This window comes from Pongo abelii, chromosome 1 (genome assembly GCF_028885655.2).
Source record: "Pongo abelii isolate AG06213 chromosome 1, NHGRI_mPonAbe1-v2.0_pri, whole genome shotgun sequence".
Classification (NCBI taxonomy): Eukaryota; Metazoa; Chordata; class Mammalia; order Primates; family Hominidae; genus Pongo; species Pongo abelii.
The window spans coordinates 82,901,177-82,921,683 of record NC_071985.2 but is presented as its reverse complement, the minus strand read 5'-3'; the positions used below and the strand labels follow the sequence as shown (position 1 = coordinate 82,921,683).

Sequence of the window (20,507 nt, the reverse complement as noted above, 5' to 3'; positions counted from 1 at the left end):
AGAGCCGAGACGAAAAAATGAAGCGACAGAGTACCTGGTTGGTTGAGGGCGCTGCTTTAGCTACCGAAGGGCCACAGCGCCCCGAAGGCGCGTGCGCAGAGCGCGGGAGAGGGGTGGAGCTCTTCTGAGGGGGCCGGGGCGAGCAGAGCCGGCCTCGCGCGCCCCCTGGCGCGCGCCCGGGGAGAGGAGGGAGCGGGAGGGGGCGGAGAGGAGGGAGGAGGCAAGCAGGGCGGGAGGGGGGAGGGGAGCCAGAGCGAGGGAGGGTTTATCGACCGGGCGATTTTGGTTAAAATATTCAAAATGGCGGACGGAGGAGCAGCGAGTCAAGATGAGAGTTCAGCCGCGGCGGCAGCAGCAGCAGGTAATCATTACAGCATTTTACATATTCATATTCATACTCAACCCCGGCTCCCGCTGCCCCCCCCCGCGACTTAGCATAATTTATTAGTACTCAGGATTATTATAATTAACGGCGGGGAGATGGGGGGCCGGGGAGCACGGAGCCCCCGCCGGGCGCCGAGCGGAGGGGGAAAGAGGCTCGGAGCGGCCAGGCGCAGGGGGAAGACAAGGGGCAAAGGGGGCTGCGATCCACTGCCCTCCTCCTGCCCCCGGCCCCCCCCGCCGCCGCTCGCCGCCCGCCCGTCGGCACCGGCCCTCCTCCTCTGCCGGCCGCCGCTGCCGCCTCCTCGCCGCCGTGCCCGAACCCGAGCGGGTCCGCGGCGGGGCGGCGGGGCCGGGGCAGAGGGAGAGGACAATAAAGACATTTTACATATTCATAGCTGCTGGGCCGGCGGGGCGCAGTAGGGCGCGGGCGGGCGGGCGGGCGGCCGGGGCCGGGCGGGCGCGGGGTGGGGGGCGTGGAGGGGGATGGAGGCGGCGGCGAGCACAATGCCGGGGAGGCGGCGGGGTCGGAGCGGACCCCGGCGGCCAGACACCCGCACGCGTCTTCCCCCGGGAGCGGGCCTGGGCGGGGGGTCGCTGCCCGCCTTGGGGGGCGGCCCTCAGGGCAACCGGGGGTGCGCGCGGGGAGAGCTCCCTGCCCGCGCCCCGCGCGGGGCTGAGCCCGGGGGTCACAGCCCCAGGCACCTCGGCCGCGCCCCACTGGTCCCCGATGTGGTGGCCTGACCCAAGCCAGGCCTGCTCTCTAGGTGGGTAGGGGTGAGCGGTCATGGGCGCTGTGAGGTGGCCTGGGGCGGCGGGGGTGGGGAACCCGCGCAGGGGTCTCCGTGGCCCCTCTCGGGGGTGGACTGGATTGGAAGGAGTCCTTGGGGCAAGTTCCTGCCGAGGGGATGTCCTCTGGGGCGGCCCGCGCGCCCCAGGCTGGCGGTCGGCAGCCCCTTTGCGTTGTCGGCCGGGGCTTCGCGGGCGAGTTGGGCTGGAGGTGCCTGGCGTGGTCTGACCTCCGTCTCCCTTTGCCCCTCCCCGCTGCCCCCCCTCCGTTCCCCCCACCCCCTGCGCCTGACCTGGACGCACGGGGCGGGTGGCCCTCCGGGGCCTCTCGCTCCGAGGCCCCAAAGCGCCCAGAGGCCTCCCGAGAACTTGGATGTAAAGGGCTGCCCTCCTGCCCCAGAATGGGCTGGCTTGACAAGTTGATCGTATTCTCGATTTCCTCTCTCCTGTTGGGAGTCGGTGGGGAGGGACGGGGATCCCCCTCCCTTCTTCTGTGGCGGTGTTTTCTCGCTGGGTGCTGGGTCGTCTTTACTCTCTGCTTAGCTGAACCTCTTCTCATTTGAATAATGTCTAATTCGGGGAGGTTTATATTATTGAAATGGCCGCCTGGCTTTCCCCGCCTCTCATGTTTAGTAATTCAGACCTTTAATAACAGCCACTCACAGCCCAACGCCGTGTTTATATTTTACATTCGCCCCATGTGCTTTTGTGGTTCGATATGATTCTTTTTTTTTTCCTTGGCAATCCGCAGGGCTCTGAGATCAAACCCAGGCCGTGCTGGGAAGAGAGGGGGGAAGCTAGGCCTTGGCTTCTCTAGCAGTTGCCTAGGCCTCATGTTCTCTGCTGCTTGATTTATTTACTAATAACCAAAATGACTACCTCCACCAACTTCCACACACTTTCCCCTCCTCCGCGGGCAAAACAAACTCTCTTGGGGCTTTACTGGCATTAAAACAGCTCCTAGCTAAGTATCAACTCTGTGATGGTTTGTTTTGTCTTAAAAAGACTTTCTTATAGTTTGCAGTAGTATTGGGCCTAGTGGGAAAAAAATCTGCCCTGTATTTCATTTTCAGAGCCTATGAAATCTATTTTGGTTTAATCCAAATCACTTTGTTTTGGGGATAGGTACCCCGGTTGCTCCCCACCCCCATGTTAAATACTTTAAGGCTTTGTAAAGATCTGCAGTATTTGTAAAACTGACACTTTTTTTTTCCCTCTAGGAGTTGTGGAGTAGCTAAATATTAGAAATTCCAATTAACAACACTTTCATAATTTCTTGGTGTGGTGCTCCCTTTCTGACATCTTCATTCTAATTTAAAATGGAGCTGACGTTAATTTTGTGCTATCATTGTCATAGACTTGCTTATTTTAATTGTAGCACTACTGAAAACAAAAAATGGGGTTATGTTTTCTTTGAGTATTTGTGTCATGGTTAAATGAGTGAAAAGAGAAGAATAAACAAAGGCATTGCGTTTACCCTGATCTTGGAACTTATTCTCCTCCCAGCACACCCGCCCCTCCTCTTTAAGTTGTCAGAATTGATTTTATGTTTTATCTAGACTTAGGACAGTTGGCTTGTGAGAGGCAGATTAACTTTTACTGTTTAGAGGAAACAGTAATTTTGATTTTTGGTCTTTCCTATGGTAAAATTTTCTTTAACATTTTTATTTTGTGTAGGGGTGTGTGTGAGTGTGAGTGTGACTAGTGTTGCCTCTCATTGGTGGATGTTTACCGCTGAGTAGCTGAGGGAAGTATTAGAGGAGTGGGGTTTAACACTAATGTGTTAAACCTTTGAAATTATGTTAAGACATTTTGGTGAGTGGCTAGCTGTGTATTTTGTGGGACATTGGTCTTCAGTTTAATTTGTAACAAAATTCTAGGTTTGATGGACTAAACGCAAGCTAATTTCAGATAACCAGTTCTCACCATTTTTCTTCTTTCACTCAACAGTAGGCAGGCCCTGAATGCAGCAGGAAAAAAAAAAATCTGTAGCTTTTAAGAGAACCTTCAGGTGAATGACTGCTTCAGAGACCTGAAGTATGAGGTCAGATGGACAAAAAGCAGCAGTATAATTTCATGCCTTAAATAGCATATGTTTTTGCACCCGATTCCCAAGATGTGGTCAAACTGATGATGTCATTGGACAGAGGACAAGGTGCAGTTAATTTGATTTATTGTCCTGAGGCGAAGTGTAGCATGAAGCCTTCTCATAGGGAAACCATTTATTTCGGGACAATTTCCTTTATAGCTGCAATTTAATCACTACTGAGGCCGTAGATATTTTATACAAAATGATAAAATGTACATTGGATTTTACAAGCAAAATTGCACTTACAGTTTTTGTAATACAGAAAAGGATGGATGTTGTTAACTGGCCTTATATTTTGGTTCACTTTTAATGCTATTGTAAAAATTCATTTCCTCAAAATTCTCAAATGGAGTATTTGGGTTTTAGATAGATATAATCATAGAAGTGACCCGTATAAATGCTTATTTTAGATATGTTTGTTGTGATCCCCCAGACTTTTATAAGAAACTGTGTTTCTTAATCAGAGCATGGCTTAGGCTAATGGAGAGACCATTTGCCTTAGAATCCATTTCAGTGAATAAAGCAGAGCTGAGAATGAGGGCTGTGTATTCTTTTAGGTGGAAATGATAATGTTGAAAATAAGGTAGAATACTTACAGGAAAGCATGTGCTTTTAAAACAGATTTTTTTAAAAAAAATTCAGAATTCTTTTTGGATTTAGTCTGGACAAGTTTGTTCATTTTGTTTTGATTAGTGATTTTTAAAATTGTTCCATTGCAACAGTGATTGCACTTAGAATTTTTGACATATTAATAGATTTTCTTGTAAGACATTTCTCATATTTTTAATTATTAGTTTATTTTAAGGTGATGATTAAAATTCCCTGAGAATGTGATAAAATTGCTTTATTTCTAACCTGAATTTGTGATCCAATTTTGATAGAGTATTTTAGGTTACTTTTGAACCCACATGAGTTTATAACCTGCCTGTCTCCTTTTGCATCTGTCAAGTAGTTTCCCGCGTATTTCTAGGAAATCCATTGTCACTGTCTTCTTTTTTTTTTTTTTTTTTCCCAGACAGAGTCTTGCTCTGTCTCCCAGGCTGGAGTGCGTTGGTGCGATCTCGGCTCACTGCAACCTCGGCCTGGTGGGTTCCAGCGATTCTCCTGCCTCAGCCTCCTGAGTAGCTGGGACTACAGGCATGCGCCATGACGCCTGGCTAATTTTTGTATTTTTTTGTAGAGGCGGGGTTTCACCCTGTTGGCCAGGCCGGTCTCGAACTCCTGACCTCAAGTGATCCACCCGCCTCGGCCTCCCAAAGTGCTGGATTACAGGCGTGAGCCACCGTGCCCAGCCCGTTGTCACTTTCTTAACTCTCCCACCTATTAATTACAATGATACTTTTGAATCAAGGTCTTGAAAATTCATGTGACAGCTGACCAACTGTTTTTGATTTCTAAAGGACTGTTCTGCTTCCAAACCATTACTGTAAAAGCAATTTTTAACCTCTTCTCTGAAATTAGTTTGTAATTCCTTTCATTTTGTCATTGTCAAAAATCCCAGTAGAGAAGGAAAAAACAAACCGTGGCTATTATTCAGGTTCACATGAATTCAGGTGTAGCGTTCTGCAATATTTTAAATTTACTATTCTCTACATCAATAGGTAGTATAAAGCAGTGTAAATAAAATGTGTTTCATTGCTGCCTAGTTTGAAGTAATTGTCAATCTGCCATTCATCTGGTTAGTGGATTTTGGAATAAGTTCAGGGCTCAAAATGTTACATTGCTCTTCTCAAGCCACCAAAGATGTTTAATAGACCTTTGAATATCTTAGGCAGGTGGTTCTAAAATAACAGAAGTGGAAATTTAATTGTTATCTTTAAGTATTTTCTATTAAAAATTGAAATATTTGACCTGTTTCTTGAGTCTGTATTGCTTCATCTTGAATTTATTTGTGTTTTTTAAGTTGGTCACTCATTTTCATGAATGTTTCCTTTGTACTTGGAAGACTATAATATGTAGTAGTGATTGCCTTGTTATCGGTTATTTTTGTTTTGTTTTTTAATGTTGAAACCTCATAGTTGTAATCTTTGCATATTAGTCTTTCAAGCACCATTAAAAATAATGTTGTGTGACTCATTAATTTGCCTTTATATAATTGTGTTAATTACATAGTTCTTGTGATTAGTAAAGACTTGCTATGAAGCCTGATTTTAAGCAGGAATGTGTTTTTCCTAATGAAAGTTATTGCATTTGAATTTAGAACTATTCAGATAATTTGTGTTTAGGGAACAGACCAAGTCACAAACAAAACATGCCCCCTTTTGGTCATCCATGTTCTTGTTTTTGATCCCTCCTTAAATGCTAAATGCCTGAGCAAATGTACTTACTATTTCTTGGGCGTTGGAGTTGAAAGTTGTTGATTTGATTCAGTGACATATCTGCTTTGAATTTCTGTACCCTTTCTGCATGAATTTTTTCCTTTTCCTTTTTTTGGGGTAACTTTGAGTCACCATTTTGCTTAATTCTTACTGTGTTGTTTAAAGGATGTAAATATCCTCTTGAGTGGTTGAAAGGGATAATAATTAAGGTTCACAGAGAATAGCAGTTTCCTTATGCATCTTTTGCTGGACATTTTTGTGCATTATTGACATTTCATAAGTAAAGATAATTGAATAACTGTAGATTTTAATTCTTCTTAGGAATAAATTGGTTTGTTTTGTACCGAAGTATTTCTGTGTTCTAAACAGGTGATGAGCTCTTATAAACTGTTTCAGCAGTAATAACAATGGAAACAAAAATAGCATGAGTAGAGCTATTGCCTGACTTACTTGATCCATTTACAGTGTGTTTAGAATTTGGAATATGAGAATTGTCTTGAGTTTCAGAACTTCTGATTTGAAGATGCTCCTTGAATACAGTGCATGTGGTTGTGGGGTTCTGTGTGTTTTTACTATGGGGTGTGAATTTTTTGAGCACTGGTATCTTTGTATACTCAGTGACTAATAGAGCTCTTTTGTTTTTGGGTTTTATTTATTTATTTATTTATTTATTTCCAATTAAGCAAGCACTCAGGATTTCAGTGTTGCCTACATTTACTGACAGGACTAGTAATTGTGCAAAAGAAGAATCAGCAAACCTCTAGATTTATCAGATTATCTTTTATTCATTTATTTTCTCTTATTTTTAATTTTTTTTTAAGAGATGGGGTCTTGCTATGTTGCCTAGGCTAGTCTCAAACTCCTGGGCTTAAGCAGTCCTACTGTGGCCTCCCCAAGTGCTGGGACTACAGGCATGAGCTACCACACCTGGCCCAGATTTCTTTTAAACTGCTGGAACTCCTGGACATTTATCCGGAGAGGATACATTATACTTTTTTTTAACAGCCAGTGTTCACATTGCACAAAGCTAAGTGTTTGTAGTAGCTTTACTAAGTCTTCAATATTGAAAGTCATAGCAAGTGCAATTTATCACATTATTTATTTCATAATTCTTTGTAACTTTATGCTTTTTATGTTGGAATATAGAAATGGTATATGAAATTAAATCAATAATAATAATTATTATGGCAGGTTTTCCCCACTTCTGTTGAACTTTCCGTTTGCAATAGAAGATATAAACAGGAATGGCTGGAAAATGAACAATATGCTGTGTGTTAAAAGACTCATTTGTGCTTAAACATGTGATTACCTTAACGGAGTTGCACTGATGCCTTAAAGGAAATATATTTTTATATGGAAAAGTGACTTAGGTGTTTTCTTGTTTTAGTACACTTATTTTAGTGGTCTGCTTAATGAAAAATACAGCCTTTTTTGGCTGATTCATACTGCAGCAAGCAATATTATAATTAATGTTTTAAAATAGTTACCATCCTAGTTTATAAAAGGTATCTGCTATGTACCTGGTCCTATGCCTATAGTCTTTGGGGATAACAAGGAAATATGACTGCTGCAGAGGAGTTGGTATGTTTACTTAAGCAGGAAAAATGGAAAAACAATGTATATAATTACATATTAAAATATGTAACAGATAATGAAGATCGGAGAATAGATCAGAGTGTGTCCAAGTTTGAAAGAGCCAGAGCATCCTGGAATATATTATAGCTGGAAGGTAATTTAGATATAATCTTTCCTAAAGCTTTTGCTTGACAGTTGAGGAAATATTTTCACAATGGTTTAGTGACTTGCCCACAGTCACTTAACTATTCAGTAACAGATAAGAACACAAGACTTCTAACTTTCTCCCACCTCCCAGTCTCTCCTCCTGCCCCATTGCTGTCAGTCAGAGAAGGCTTTATGTAGAAGGTGAAACTTTTAAACCGAGCTTTAAAGGGCAAGAAGAATTTAGAGGAATGGGAATACAGAGAAGGCCATTGAAGGGGAGGTTGTGTTCAGCATTGTGATGTATAGGTAAAGAATGAGGAAGCATTTGTTCTATGTGCAGGAAAGCTGTTGGAGGATTTTGAAATAGGGACTGATGTGATAAAAATGGTATGTTAGGAGTAATGTGGTGTGCAGGATGGTTTGAAATAGGAAGGGAGAGATTAGATCCATAGAAACCAGTGTATAGAGGTATTTGGTTTATTAACTAATTACTGTAGGTGCTACTAGAGATACAAACATAATTTAAAAATTACTTGACCTCAAGAGACTTTCAGTCTAATGATTTATGAAATAGATAAGTCGTGATAAAGGTGTTGAGGATATTGTCCAATTACATTACATGGAATAAGGACCTTTGGGAGAAATTCTTGCCTGGCCTTTACAGTAGAAACTATTTGTTTTTAGTCTTATGGACACTGAATTGTCTAATTGACTTAGTTTCCTTTTCAAATCAAACTACAGTGTTTAGGTCAAATTATTAACCTGAGAAGCACATGCATAGGCAATTATGTTTACATAATTAGTAGGTCAATTTTTTGTCCATACATTTGTTTTGTATTTCTTTTATTGCTTCCATCTTTAAACTCTTTTTATCTTGTTTTATGTGGGCCACCTTACATCCTTTCTGGAGCAAGGCAGGTATAAATAATATTACCATAACCATGACATAATGATAATGTCTGTATTTTTATAGTACTTTAAAATTTATAGCCACATTCTCATTTTCATTACCTCAGTTAGTCCTTTCAGGCAAGCGTTACTGTACCCATTTTATAGTCCAGTAAAATAAAACTCAGATTAAGTGACTTTCTCAAGGTCATGTGTTTTTATAAGCATTAAGTGTGAGTAATAGCAAGACTTCCAGGTTAGCTGTTATTTAGGCTGTGTATTAAGGCACTTTGGGGCTCTGTTGTGGAGAGCTCTGAATCCTTTGTGTTGGTGTAAGAGTTTGGATTTTATTTGCTAGGCAGTAGGAAGTCACTGAATTTTTTTTTTTTAATTTTTTTTTGTTATGGACAGTGCCATGATCAGAGCCCTTAAAGTGTTTAGCAGCTAATTAGATGCAAAGAGATTATCAAGGTTTTGAGTTTAGGTTATCCAGAAAAGAGCATTACCATAAGCAGATGTAGGGATGTTGGGAGAAGGAGCCATTTGGGGAGTAAGTCAGTGAATTGACTTTGACATGTCATTTGAGACATGTTTGGGTGGGTCTTATTGGGTTGTAGATTCCTTGTGAAAATTGAAGTTTTTTAGTGAATTAAATGTTTGATAAACAATACTAGGGTTGAGATTTATGCTCATGCCACTGTGCGTGTGGACTGAGTATTAAATCTGAACATTGTAAATTCTAGATATCTCATTTTGGCTTTGGCACTGTCTTCTAAGGTTATTTCCTTCAACAATACGATGGTGATAATACCGGTGTTAGAGGGATGCTGTGGGGAGTATCAAATTGATAGCAGAAGAGTTTTTAAAGTAACTCTTTAATAGTTTTTCTTACATGAGCACAGGAGTAAAATCAGGAATTTTATTACTTGTGCTGCTGTAGAGAAGCAGAAGCTTTAGCAGCTGATGGATTCTGCGGGGCACCTGACTGTAGGTTGTTCATTTTTTGGTGCAGCCAGCATCTTAGGAGGAATGGACACTCCTAGTACTCTTCTGAAAACTTTATACAGTGGAGGTGTTGCACTGAAGCAAATACAACTTATCTTGATTTCAGGGCATTCTGTTATCTAGCCCCTACCCTTGCCTATGCATTCTTATCTTTACTACTTCCTTAAATAGCATGACTCAACAATTCCATCAAGGAACTTCCCTTATTGTCCATTTCTACCACAAATATAGCATATTACCAGATTTTAATTTTTAAAGAAATTTCCCGAAAATTTGAAGATCTATCTTGGGAGGATGGCTATAATTTATACTAAGACTTGCCTGAGCCTTTCTCCCATTACCATCCTCGCAACACCAATCCCAATTTGAGACACGTGACCTGAAAGTGCACCCAGGGTTTTGGTCAGGCCAGTGTGTTTGGGACATTGTGTGAGAACCTTTACTCACACTTTTTCCTCCATTGGAAGGCCATAGTGTATGGTATAGTAGAGTGAAAAAAGGTACTGGGGAGTTCAGAGACCTGGCTTCTCTGTCACTAATTAGCTTTGTAACTTTAGGATAAGTTACTTCACCATGGATTTTTTTTTTAATTGTATTTGTAAAATAAGGGATTTCAAACTTTTAAAAGCCTTTGGTGTTCTTTTTTAAAGGCAAAAGTGGAGCTGTTCTGATTAAAATTGGATATTGGAGCAAGAAAAGCATTTTCCTCCTCCTTTCCACAGTAGCTTTTGAGGCACTTTCACAGGATCCTTAGGACTTCTGCTGGTCATGACTTGAAAACTTTTGTCCTTATTTATCTTAAGGGACCTGTCTGTCCATTTCTTTATCTCCACAAATAGCCATCTGTTAAATCTGACCTCCTGTCGTACTTTCTCTGAAATTAGCACTTAATTTGTATTCAGTTACCCAATTCAGCACTTCATTATACACAGTCCTATTTTCTTCTCTAATTGATTATGTAAGTAAATCTTGTCCTAAGAGCCTTGAGTGCAGGAACATGCTGGTAGGGACAGAGTAGGCCTAGACATTTAACAAATAATGAATGCTTGGTTGATGGACTTAGTGGTTCTCAATCTTTGTCACCATGGGGTGGCCCATGGAACTTTTTCAACATAAGAAGGCCCAACTTCTAATACAGTAGAGGTCTGAAAATCCATACTTTAAAAAAGCTCTACAGGTGATTTGATAACATTAAATGATTACTTGTTGCACTTCAAGATTATTTATTGCTTAACATACCTTGAATAATGGTTTTCAGTTAATGCACCAGAAAGGCCCTATACTGGAAAGACAGACTGAGAATTAGGAGACTTAGGTCCTTATTCTGCTTTTAGCATTAACTATAATAGCTTTCTGATCCTGCCTGAATAAATCACTAAACTTTTCCAACCCATAGGATTCTTATTGACAAAATTATGGGCTGGGCTAGATAAATAGTTTTCATACTTTTTTTTTTCCTTTTTAAACTGGAATTATTCAGAAACATCTTTTGGGTGAAGACCAGTAAATATAACATATATTTTTATCAGTTCGGCTTTCATCTGAGTACCTGAAGATTTATTAAAAATATAGAACATGGTAAGCTTGGTCCTGTCCTAGTAGGAGAGCTAAATTGTATGCAGTAGGTAGTACTGAAGATGGGATTTAGACTTTAAACTTGAAACATCCTATTAGAATGCGAATGAACAAAGGTAGTAAACTTATCAATAATTGTGGTACTCAGTGTGAATAAAAACTAGATTATGATGAACCAATATGGCCAGTCTTTCTGCATTCATTTAATTCAACAAATATTTATAGAGCTTCTGCTCCTTGTAATGTACTGAGCACTGGTGGCAGAGTAATGAATAAGATAACATCTCTGCCCTCTCAAAGTGTATATTGGTCTGTTGGGGAAATCATATATTAAATAACACTGGTTGTAGTTTAATGAGTAGAATACGGGAGATTTGAAGTACCCCAGGAGCATAAGGTGGGGACTGCTAATCTGGACAAGAGGATTTGGGAAGGGGCTCTCTGAGGATATCATGTTTACAATGAGATGTGAAAGATGAATAGGAATTAATCAGTTCAAGGCCTGGGAGTGAGAAGTGGAATTGAAAATGTTCTGAGCAAAGGGAACACTATGCAGACATCTCAGACATCCCTCATTATACACAGGGGCATACCACGAGGGGATTGGTTCCAGGATTCCCCACTCGTGTGCCCTCCTCCCCCAACACACAGACACCAATATCAAAATCTACACATGCCTAAGTCCTGCAGCAGGCCCTGTGGAACCTGAGTGTGTGAAAAGTGTGCCTGGCCCCTGGGCCTCAGAGCCCCTGTGACTATGAGCTGTTTGCATCCCGTGAATTCTGTATTTTTAATTTGCATGTGATTGAAAAAACCTGATTTAAGTGGACCCACACAGTTCATACCCATTTTGTTCGAGGGTCAGCTGTACAATCATGTACCGCATAATGACTTCTCAGTCTATGGACCAGTATACAATGGCAGTCCCATAAGATTATAACAGAACTGAAACATTCCTATCTCCTAGTGACATTGTAATGATCCTGACCCTGTGTGGGCCTAGGCTGATGTCTCTGTTTGTGTCTTAGTTGGTAACAAAAACATTTAAAATGTAAAAATTTTAAAAATCTAAATAGATAAAAGCTTATAGAATAAGGATATAAAGAAAATTTTTTGAATAGCTGTACAGTGTGTTTGAAACTGTTATTACAAGAGTCAAAAAGTTTTTAACATTTTAAAGCTTATAAAGTAAAGTTACAGTAGGCCCAGTGTGGTGGCTCACGCCTGTAATCCCAGGACTTTGGGAGGCCGAGGTGGGCGGATCATCTGAGGTCAGGAGTTCGAGACCAGCCTGGCCAACATGGTGAAACCCCATCTCTACTAAAGATACAAAAAGTAGCTGGGTGTGGTGGCACATGCCCATAATCCCAGCTACTCAGGAGGCTGAGGCAGGAGAATTGCTTGAACCCGTGAAGTGGAGGTTGCAGTGAGCTGAGATCGCACCACCGCACTCCAGCCTGGGCAACAGAGTGTGAGACTCCATTTCAAAAAAAATAAATAAATAAAGTTACAGTAAGCTAGTTAATTTATTATTGAATACAGACTTTTTCTCTTATAAATCTAGTGTAGCCTAAATATATGGTGTTTTTAAAGTGTATAGTAGTGTACAGTAATGCTGTAGGCCTTTACATTCGCTCACTCTTCATTCATTGACTCACCCAAAGCAACTTCCAGTCTTGCAAGCCCATTCAGGTAAGTGCCCTCTACAGGTATACCATTTTTAAATCTCTTATACCATGTTTTTAACTATACTTTTTCTGTGTTTAAATATTTTTATTTTTTAATTAATTATTATTTTTTTTTTAAATAGGGTCTAGCTCTGTCACCCAGGCTGGAGTGCAGTGGTGCAGTCACAGCTGACTGCAGCTTCTACCTTCCAGGGCTCAGATGATCCTCCTGCCTCAGCCTCCTGAGGAGCTGGTACCACAGGCACACACACCCATGCCCAGCTAATTTTTTTTTTTTTTTTTGTAGAGACGGGGTTTCGCCTTGTTGCCCCGGCTGGTCTTCAACTCCTGGACTCAAGCAGTCCTCTTGGCTTGGCCTCCCAAAGTGCTGGGATTACAGATGTGAGCCCCCGTGCCTGGCCTAGATATTTTTAAATACACAAATAGTTACCATTGTGTTAGGATGCCTGCAGTACAACAGTAGAATAACATGCTGTACAGGTTTGTAGTCTAGGAGCAACAGGCTATACCATATAGCTTAGGTATATAGTAGGCTATACCATTTGGGTTTGGGTAAATATGCTCTGTGATCACACAATGACAAAATCGTCTAATGACATAGCATCGTTAAGTGATGCATGACTGCACATACAATTCTTGAAACTAATGAAAACACAGCACTTTCAAGGAACCAAAGTTCAGCATAGCTGGTTCAGGAAGAATGAGATTTACCTGAAGAGCCAAAGATGATTTTCATATTATGAGGCTATTTGCATGATCTTTGTACTTTTTAGTGACAAGTCCACAGTTGGAAATTGTGAACAAGATTCCATACTTTTCAATAAATACATTGATTCCTAGTAACAACAGCAATAACATTTATCAAGTCTTTGTGCCAGTTGTACTAAATGCTTTACATGCATTTATGTTAATTACAGTGACCCCCATGGGGTGTGTATTGTTATCCTATCTTTCAGGTTAGGAAACCGAGGCTTAAAGAGGCTAAGTGGCACACCTGGGTCTCTGTTTTGATTATGGCAGTAAGCATTTAAGATCATTATCAGGCTCTTACCCATTAATTTCTGCTTCAGGCCAGTGGAATGATGAAGAATATATCAAGTGGAAATGGGGGATTGCAGAATTTCCACTGTTAGGATCTATAGATTTAACACCTGTTATTCTGAGTTTAACCTCAGTGTTTTGTACAGTTCCCAGGTCTAGATTGTGTGCTCTAGAATCAATTGTGCATTCTTATCTCTGTATTGCATTTTGGAGACACAGACAATTGATTATCAGATCTAATGTTAGCTTTCAGGATTTCTAGATGCTGACTATAAATGTTTTTGAAATTGGTTGTATGCAAACTGCTGATCCTGGTAACCCATAAATTCTGAACATTTTGGGTTTTTGTTAAGAGTTGTATTTTAGGGTAGGTTTGGTGGCTTATGCCTGTAATCCCAGCACTTTGGGAGGCTGAGGTGGGAGGATTGCTTGAGACCATGAGTTTGAGACTGGCCTGAGCAACATAGCGAGACCCTTTCTCTGCAAAAAAATTTAAAATACTAGCCAGGCGTGGTGGTACTTGCCTATAGTCCTAACTACTCTGGATGCCGAAGCAGGAGGACCTCTTGAGCCCAGCAGTTCCAGGCTGTGATGAACTGTGATTGTGCCACTGTTCTCCAGCCAGGATGACAGAGCAATACCATGTCTGTTAAAACAAATACATATGAAACTGAAGCTAATTACACATGTTAACCTTGGGATAATTTTCATCTGGAGTAGCATTTATATTTTTTTGTGACCCAGTTGGTGAAATAGAAAATTAGGATTTACTCTGTTTACATGTTATTTTGATAAAAACATAATTTAAACTATTTCAGTGTTCTCAAATGAGTTGTGACTTAAAATTAATATGCAAGCAAATTATGCAAAAAGGTGGATTTGTTTACCACTTTTTACCAACCACTTCCTTTCTCCCATACCAAGCTGTTACTAAACTAGGGCTGTAGCTTTCAGTTGAGGAAACATGACGGTTGATTATTGTTTCTAATGAGAAGTCAGCTATTTCATGGCATTGCTTTCCAGTCATTCACACCTCATTTAATCATGCCCTGCATCACCTTGTTGAGTTGTTAATGCTGTGTGTTTCTCAATTTTTCTTTTACACTACATTGCTAAGTCCCCCCATCTTCCTCTTCATAGTGCTTTCCCTCCCCTCTGAGTACTTGCTTTTTCATGCTCTGGCCAAGGAGAATGGGGTTTTGGCAGACTGTTTTATACATGTACCCTTATATGCCAATCATCATTAGTTAGAAAGGAATTGGTGAAAATGCTCTTATGTTATGAGAGACATCTTCAACATCACTATAGTCTGAGAAGATGAATGAACAATTTATGAGTGTTGCTGGAAAGTATGATTTCAGGCGATTAGACTATAGTGGCAAAGCCATTGCCAGCTTATGCTGTTGGAATCATATCTTAGTAGTTACATAATGCCATCAGGACCAGTACGAGACTGGTTTGGTGATTGAGCCCATTTCCTGGGATTTGTTCCTATGTATTGCAGACAGATGTCCACGCTTAGGTGTGCATGCTCCTGTCATGCATGTACACATAATTTTTAAAAAAGGAATCATAGTGCATATCCTATTATATACTTGCCGTTTTTCCCCCATGGCTCTCTATTCTTTAGTTCACTCATTTAAATAAGATAAACATTTTAATGAAATCATGTTGTTTGCAGTAACTTGGATGGAGCCAGAAGCCGTAATCCTAAGTGAATTAATGCAAGAACAGAAAACCAAATACTGGTTTGGTCTGTTCTGCTGAGACCTAGTGGAGGAGGCTAGTCCAGAATAGTAGTCTCCCATAAACTTTAACAGAATATACACATTTAAAAATTTTGTACATGTTGTCAGGTTGCTTTTAGTACCACTCTATTTTTTATCTACAGTATTTAATAGTGTCAGTTTCTCCTGCACTGTTAACTATTAGTCTTTTAAATTTTTCCTAGGTTAATGAAAAACACCTCATTGCTTTAATTTTAATGTTTGTAGTCTAATTTGGACATCTTTTTTTTTTTTTTAGACAGACTCTCTCTCTGTCTCCCAGGCTGGAGTGCAGTGGTATGATCTTGGCTCCCTGCAGCATCCACCTCCCAGGTTCAAGCAGTTCTCTGCCACAGCCTCCTGAAGAGCTGGGATTACAGGCGTCTGCCACCATGCCCGGCCAATTTTTGTATTTTTAGTAGAGATGGAGTTTCACCATCTTGGCCAGGCAGGTGTTGAACTCCTGACCTCATGATCCACCCGCCTCAGCTTCCCAAAGTGCTGGGATTACAGACATGAGCCACCGCGCCTGGCCGACATCTTCTTATTAAATTTTTATTAAATTAAATCTTACTAAATTTTATTAAATATAAAATCTTTTATCATTAGTTTTCAAATGTACAACAATCATTTATTTTTCCTATTTTGGCCGTTTCAGAATACTTGTAGTTTTCCTGAAAATTTATGACTTCTTAAATATTCTCTTTCCACGTGTGCCTGCCCCACCTCCTTCCCTGCAGCTAATTCCTATACCTCTTTGGAGAAGTAGCTTAGGGATGCAAGTGGAGCTTGGATGAGTCTACCTGTTAGTCACATGCTTTACTTGCATCCCACTATTAGCTGTTCATTTATAGAGAGGGGATGGTTGCAGAGTCTGGGCAGGGATGGGTCAGCTGTGGCACTGTGGTCCTGGAGAGTCATACCCTACTCTTGCACAAAAATGTTTCTCTTAGCGGAGAACTAGAGTGAGCATATTTTTTTTTACTCTGCTTTCTCTAAAGGCATTTTTAATTTTTAAGTCAAATATATGGGAGGTAGGGATAAAGGAGAAATGGAAAGATAATACAGTTTTAGCAGTCTAGGGGTCTGTTTCCTACACAAGGGCTTGGAAATGCTAAGACTAATCCTGAAATATTTTCAGTGCTGGATTTCGCCTAACCTCCTAGCAAGCTTGGAGTTCTCTGGGACTTGGGGAGCAAGAAATTTAAGGAAGCTGACAATAAGGAGGAAGATATCTAACTTCTGAGTAGAGATGGCTCGATGGTGATGATACTTGTGAACTAGGGTTAACATACAGGAGTGACAGCTGTATGTTAGTCACTGTAAAGTCTGTAAATTCTGTCAGTGGTGAGAAAAGATGACAGTGACCTTGAAGGAGAGAGGCTATCTAACGAGAACATACTTATGCGTGTTGGGGAGTGTAAACGCCTACCTAGACTTTCTGCTGGGTTATTTAGAATGTTGAGAAGTTAATAGATTCAGATTGTTGCATGCATAAGTTTTTTTCCTACTATTTGGGATGGATGAGGAAAGAGCTCAGACAAGAAACAGGTTACAGTAACAGCCCTGTTGGTCTTGTTTGTTGTTTTTCCGGTACCCTTTGGCCATTTTTATCAAGTAATTTTTGTATTTTCTTTTTCAACTGTCAATATGTTATTTTTACCATTTTGAGTGATGTCTGTGGAATAAGAAATATTTGTAAATATTTTGTGACTTACATGGTAAGCTTGACTAGGTTTACACAAAGTCGTTTTGTACTACCATTTGTCCGATTTCTACAAATACATTATTTGGGGGTATTCTTTAATTTTTGTTTCCCCTTTTGTCCTTAATTCCTCTTCCCCTGTTCCTCCAGTTAATTGAGTTACTGGTTTTATTTTTTAAATCCATATATATATATTTATGGATATATGGATATATATATGGATATATAAATCCATATATATATATATATATTTTTTTTTTTTTTTTTTTTTTGGCAGAGTGTTGCTCTGTCGCCCAGGCAGGAGTGCAGTGGCGTGCTTTCGGCTCACTTCAACCTCCACCTCTAGGGTTCAAGCGATTCTCCTGCTTCAGCTTCCTGAGTAGCTGGATTATAAGTGCGTGCCACCACACCCGGCTAATTTTTTTGTATTCTTAGACAGATGGGGTTTCACTGTGTTGGCCAGGCTGGTCTCGAACTCCTGACCTGAAGTGATCTGCCCACCTTGGTCTCCCAAAGTGCCAGGATTACAGGTGTGAGCCCCCACGCCCAGCCCATATATTCTTAAAATCCTTCTTCTCCCTTGATTTCTCATGTGACCTTTTTTCTGATCCCTTAAATTAAAAAAAATTTTTTTGAGATGCATTAATGTAAATTTTATCCATTTATTTATTTGTTTCATTTTGTCTTCCAAGTTGGTTTATAGAGATTTATAAACTATATGGCAAGAAATGCAAAATAAAAATATAAAAGACCTAATATGAAAATCTAATATTTAATTCCAATAGGGCCCAAATATTCTGTAAACTTCTTAGTAGATGATGCAAACAAGGAAAACTTGGTCAATTTATGCCCATAAAATTTGAAAACAAACAAACTTTTAAGAAAAGCACAACAATTCCTGGTACTAAGATCAGAAGGAAACTTCTCTTCAGAGGCCTTATAAACAGGACCCTATGTAATGTAATAAACAGTGCCCTCAACAGTCTTCCTACTGTGGACACACCAACAAATTTCAGAATGCCCCTCTATAGGCCAAATGCATCATACCAGAGCACCTTCATTAAGACAGTTAAATGGTGGGAGATGAGGATATTGGGTGAGGACTATTCAAAATGGTCTGACTTAAAAAGGGAGAAGATTTTGGAATAATTAGAAGAATGGAGATACTGCATATTCTTTAGGCAATCTTTCATAAATATCTGTTTTGTTCACAGTTAGTACAAGGTTACTGGCATAGGGTAGGTTATCAAGAAATGTTTTCAGAGTAAATACTGGGTTGCATTGGGTTTGAAATTACATTAGTTGGTGCACATCATTGAAGGTAGAGCGATAAGATTTTCATGTTGTTCAGGGAGACTAGTTGGCTACTCAGATGGGTGGCTAGAGTGTACTTTGCCCTAAACAGTGCAGGGCACATCCTGAAAAGTTTTGTTCTCTGGGCTCCCCATTTCTATTCTGAATCCAGGCACACACTCTAAAAATCTTTAACCTTTAATCTTTTCTCCACCATTCTTTTTTGTGTATGGTATAAGGTGTAACCCTGACAAACTTTTTTCCCCCCAAATGGACAGCCAACTGTCCTAACACTACCTGTCCCTTCTACCAAAAATATCAGTTTCAGTCATTCAGTCATTTAACCTAGGGTTCTTTTTCTGACATACCTAGTGTTCTTTTTCTGACATACCATTTGTCAACTGACAGAAAAAGAACACTAGATTAAATAGTCTACTTTAAAAGTATTTTTAAATAAGGAGATACAGTTTAAATTTGGAATATCTGTGAATCTTCATTCCCCATATCTTTTTTGCCATGCTATCAAGACGTAGTTAACTCCTAGTTATAATAAATACAGTGCTTATCTGGTATAGATGCCACTGCTTTACAAGAGTAAAAGAGCATACGTAAAAGTGCTGTCCATGGGCAGCAGTTCAAGGGGTAATTTTAATTCATACCACAGGTATACATACACATTGTAAACTGCTTTAGTGGCTTCATGGTTGTATTTTGACATTGTAGTCAAATTTGATACTCCCACCCCAACCTTCACTTTTATGCTCATTCTGGCAAGTGCTGGGAATGCTAAAAGCAGAATACATAGCCCCTTGAACAACAATATACTTGAAAAGTGATCACTTTAATACAGACATGAAAGTTTCCTCTCAGCATTAAGCTAGAGTTTAGGTGCTTGGAATGATTGAAATTGACATTTTAGGTAGAAGGGCCAGGTGGTGTTGGGACAGTTGGCCGGCCATCCATTTGAAAAACAGAAAAAATGTATGTCAGGGTTATACTTTACACCGTACACAAAAAAGAATGGTGGAGAGATTAAAGATTAGACTGTTCAAAGAAAAACTCAGAAAAATACTAAGACAAAAATACAAATAATTTTTATTTAGTTTTAGGGATGGAAAGACTTTTTTTTTTTTCTTTAAGCTATGAATAGGACTTTATGGAAAGGCTTTTTTGACATGACACACAGCTCAAATGCCATAAAAGGAAAAGATGGATAGATTTAACTATATAAAATATTTATGGTTCTGCCTTCTGAAAGACTCTACAAATAAAATTAACATAATATATGGTAGAAAAGTATTAGCCTGTATGGAACATAGAGGGATAATTTTTCTTACTATATCAAGTTCTCTTAGACATTAGTAGTACATAACAAATACCCCAGTAGTCGAAGTGTATGAATAGTCAATTCATGTAGAATAAGGGCTGTGAAGATATGAACCCTGACTAGAAGCCTCTGCTGTAAAGACAGAACCTTCTTTAAGTCTGATATAAAACAAAAGGATGAAGAATTACAAAATGTGTGCTTTGGTAGGGCAATGAAGAAATTAAAATATTAGAAAAAAGAATAGAGTTGAATACTGGCCATTGTTTTAGAGGTAATTGAGGAAGCGTTTTTTATATACTTGTGGGTAATTTTACTACTTTAAAGGTGGAAAAATATTTAAAATAATGAAATAAATAGAGAAGGGATTCCTGCTGTTCCTGATTTAACACACAGGACAACAGATAAATGATTATGAGCTTATACTTAGCCTAAGTTTGTGTGGAAACTGTTAGTTTCTTCCAAGATAAGTGTTTCCTAGATAACTGAAAATCTACTATTGTTTTAATTCACTTTTTCTTGTGCTTCTGCATAAACATATTTAATATATGCCTTTGGTGTCCCAATGAAGTTCACCTTTTACATTTGGTTTGAAGCCCTTCCCTAGAGGTTTGCCAACATTATTTCTATGTGGAAATCCATTCAGAACCCAGCTTCTGAAACCTTTGCTTTGGGGACACCTTGTTCTGTAATGAAATTGTCTGAAAAGGCCGGGCGCGGTGGCTCACGCCTGTAATCCCAGCACTTTGGGAGGCCGAGGCTGGCGGATTACCTGAGGTTGGGAGTTCGAGACTAGCTTGACCAACATGGAGAGACCCCGTCTCTGCTAAAAATACAAAATTAGCCTGATGTGGTGGCGCATGCCTGTAATCCCAGCTACTCGGGAGGCTGAGGCGGGAGAATTGCTTGAACCCGGGAGGTGG

At 40.1% G+C, this 20,507-nt stretch overlaps 1 protein-coding gene across 2 annotated transcripts in view; it reads left to right on the top strand.

The window, feature by feature from the left end:
* Positions 1–225: 225 nt before the first annotated feature.
* The window catches only part of POU2F1 (POU class 2 homeobox 1), a 208,078-nt gene continuing 187,796 nt past the window's right edge, over positions 226–20,507 (top strand). Inside the window, exon 1 of one of the 2 annotated variants that reach the window (XM_024250012.3) lies at positions 226–361. In XM_024250012.3, coding sequence (XP_024105780.1) covers positions 301–361 — 61 coding nt within the window. In that variant the 5' untranslated portion in view covers positions 226–300. Of the gene's footprint in view, positions 362–1,004; positions 1,149–20,507 lie in introns of those variants that run through there. The other variant, XM_054526023.2, reaches the window with a different exon arrangement.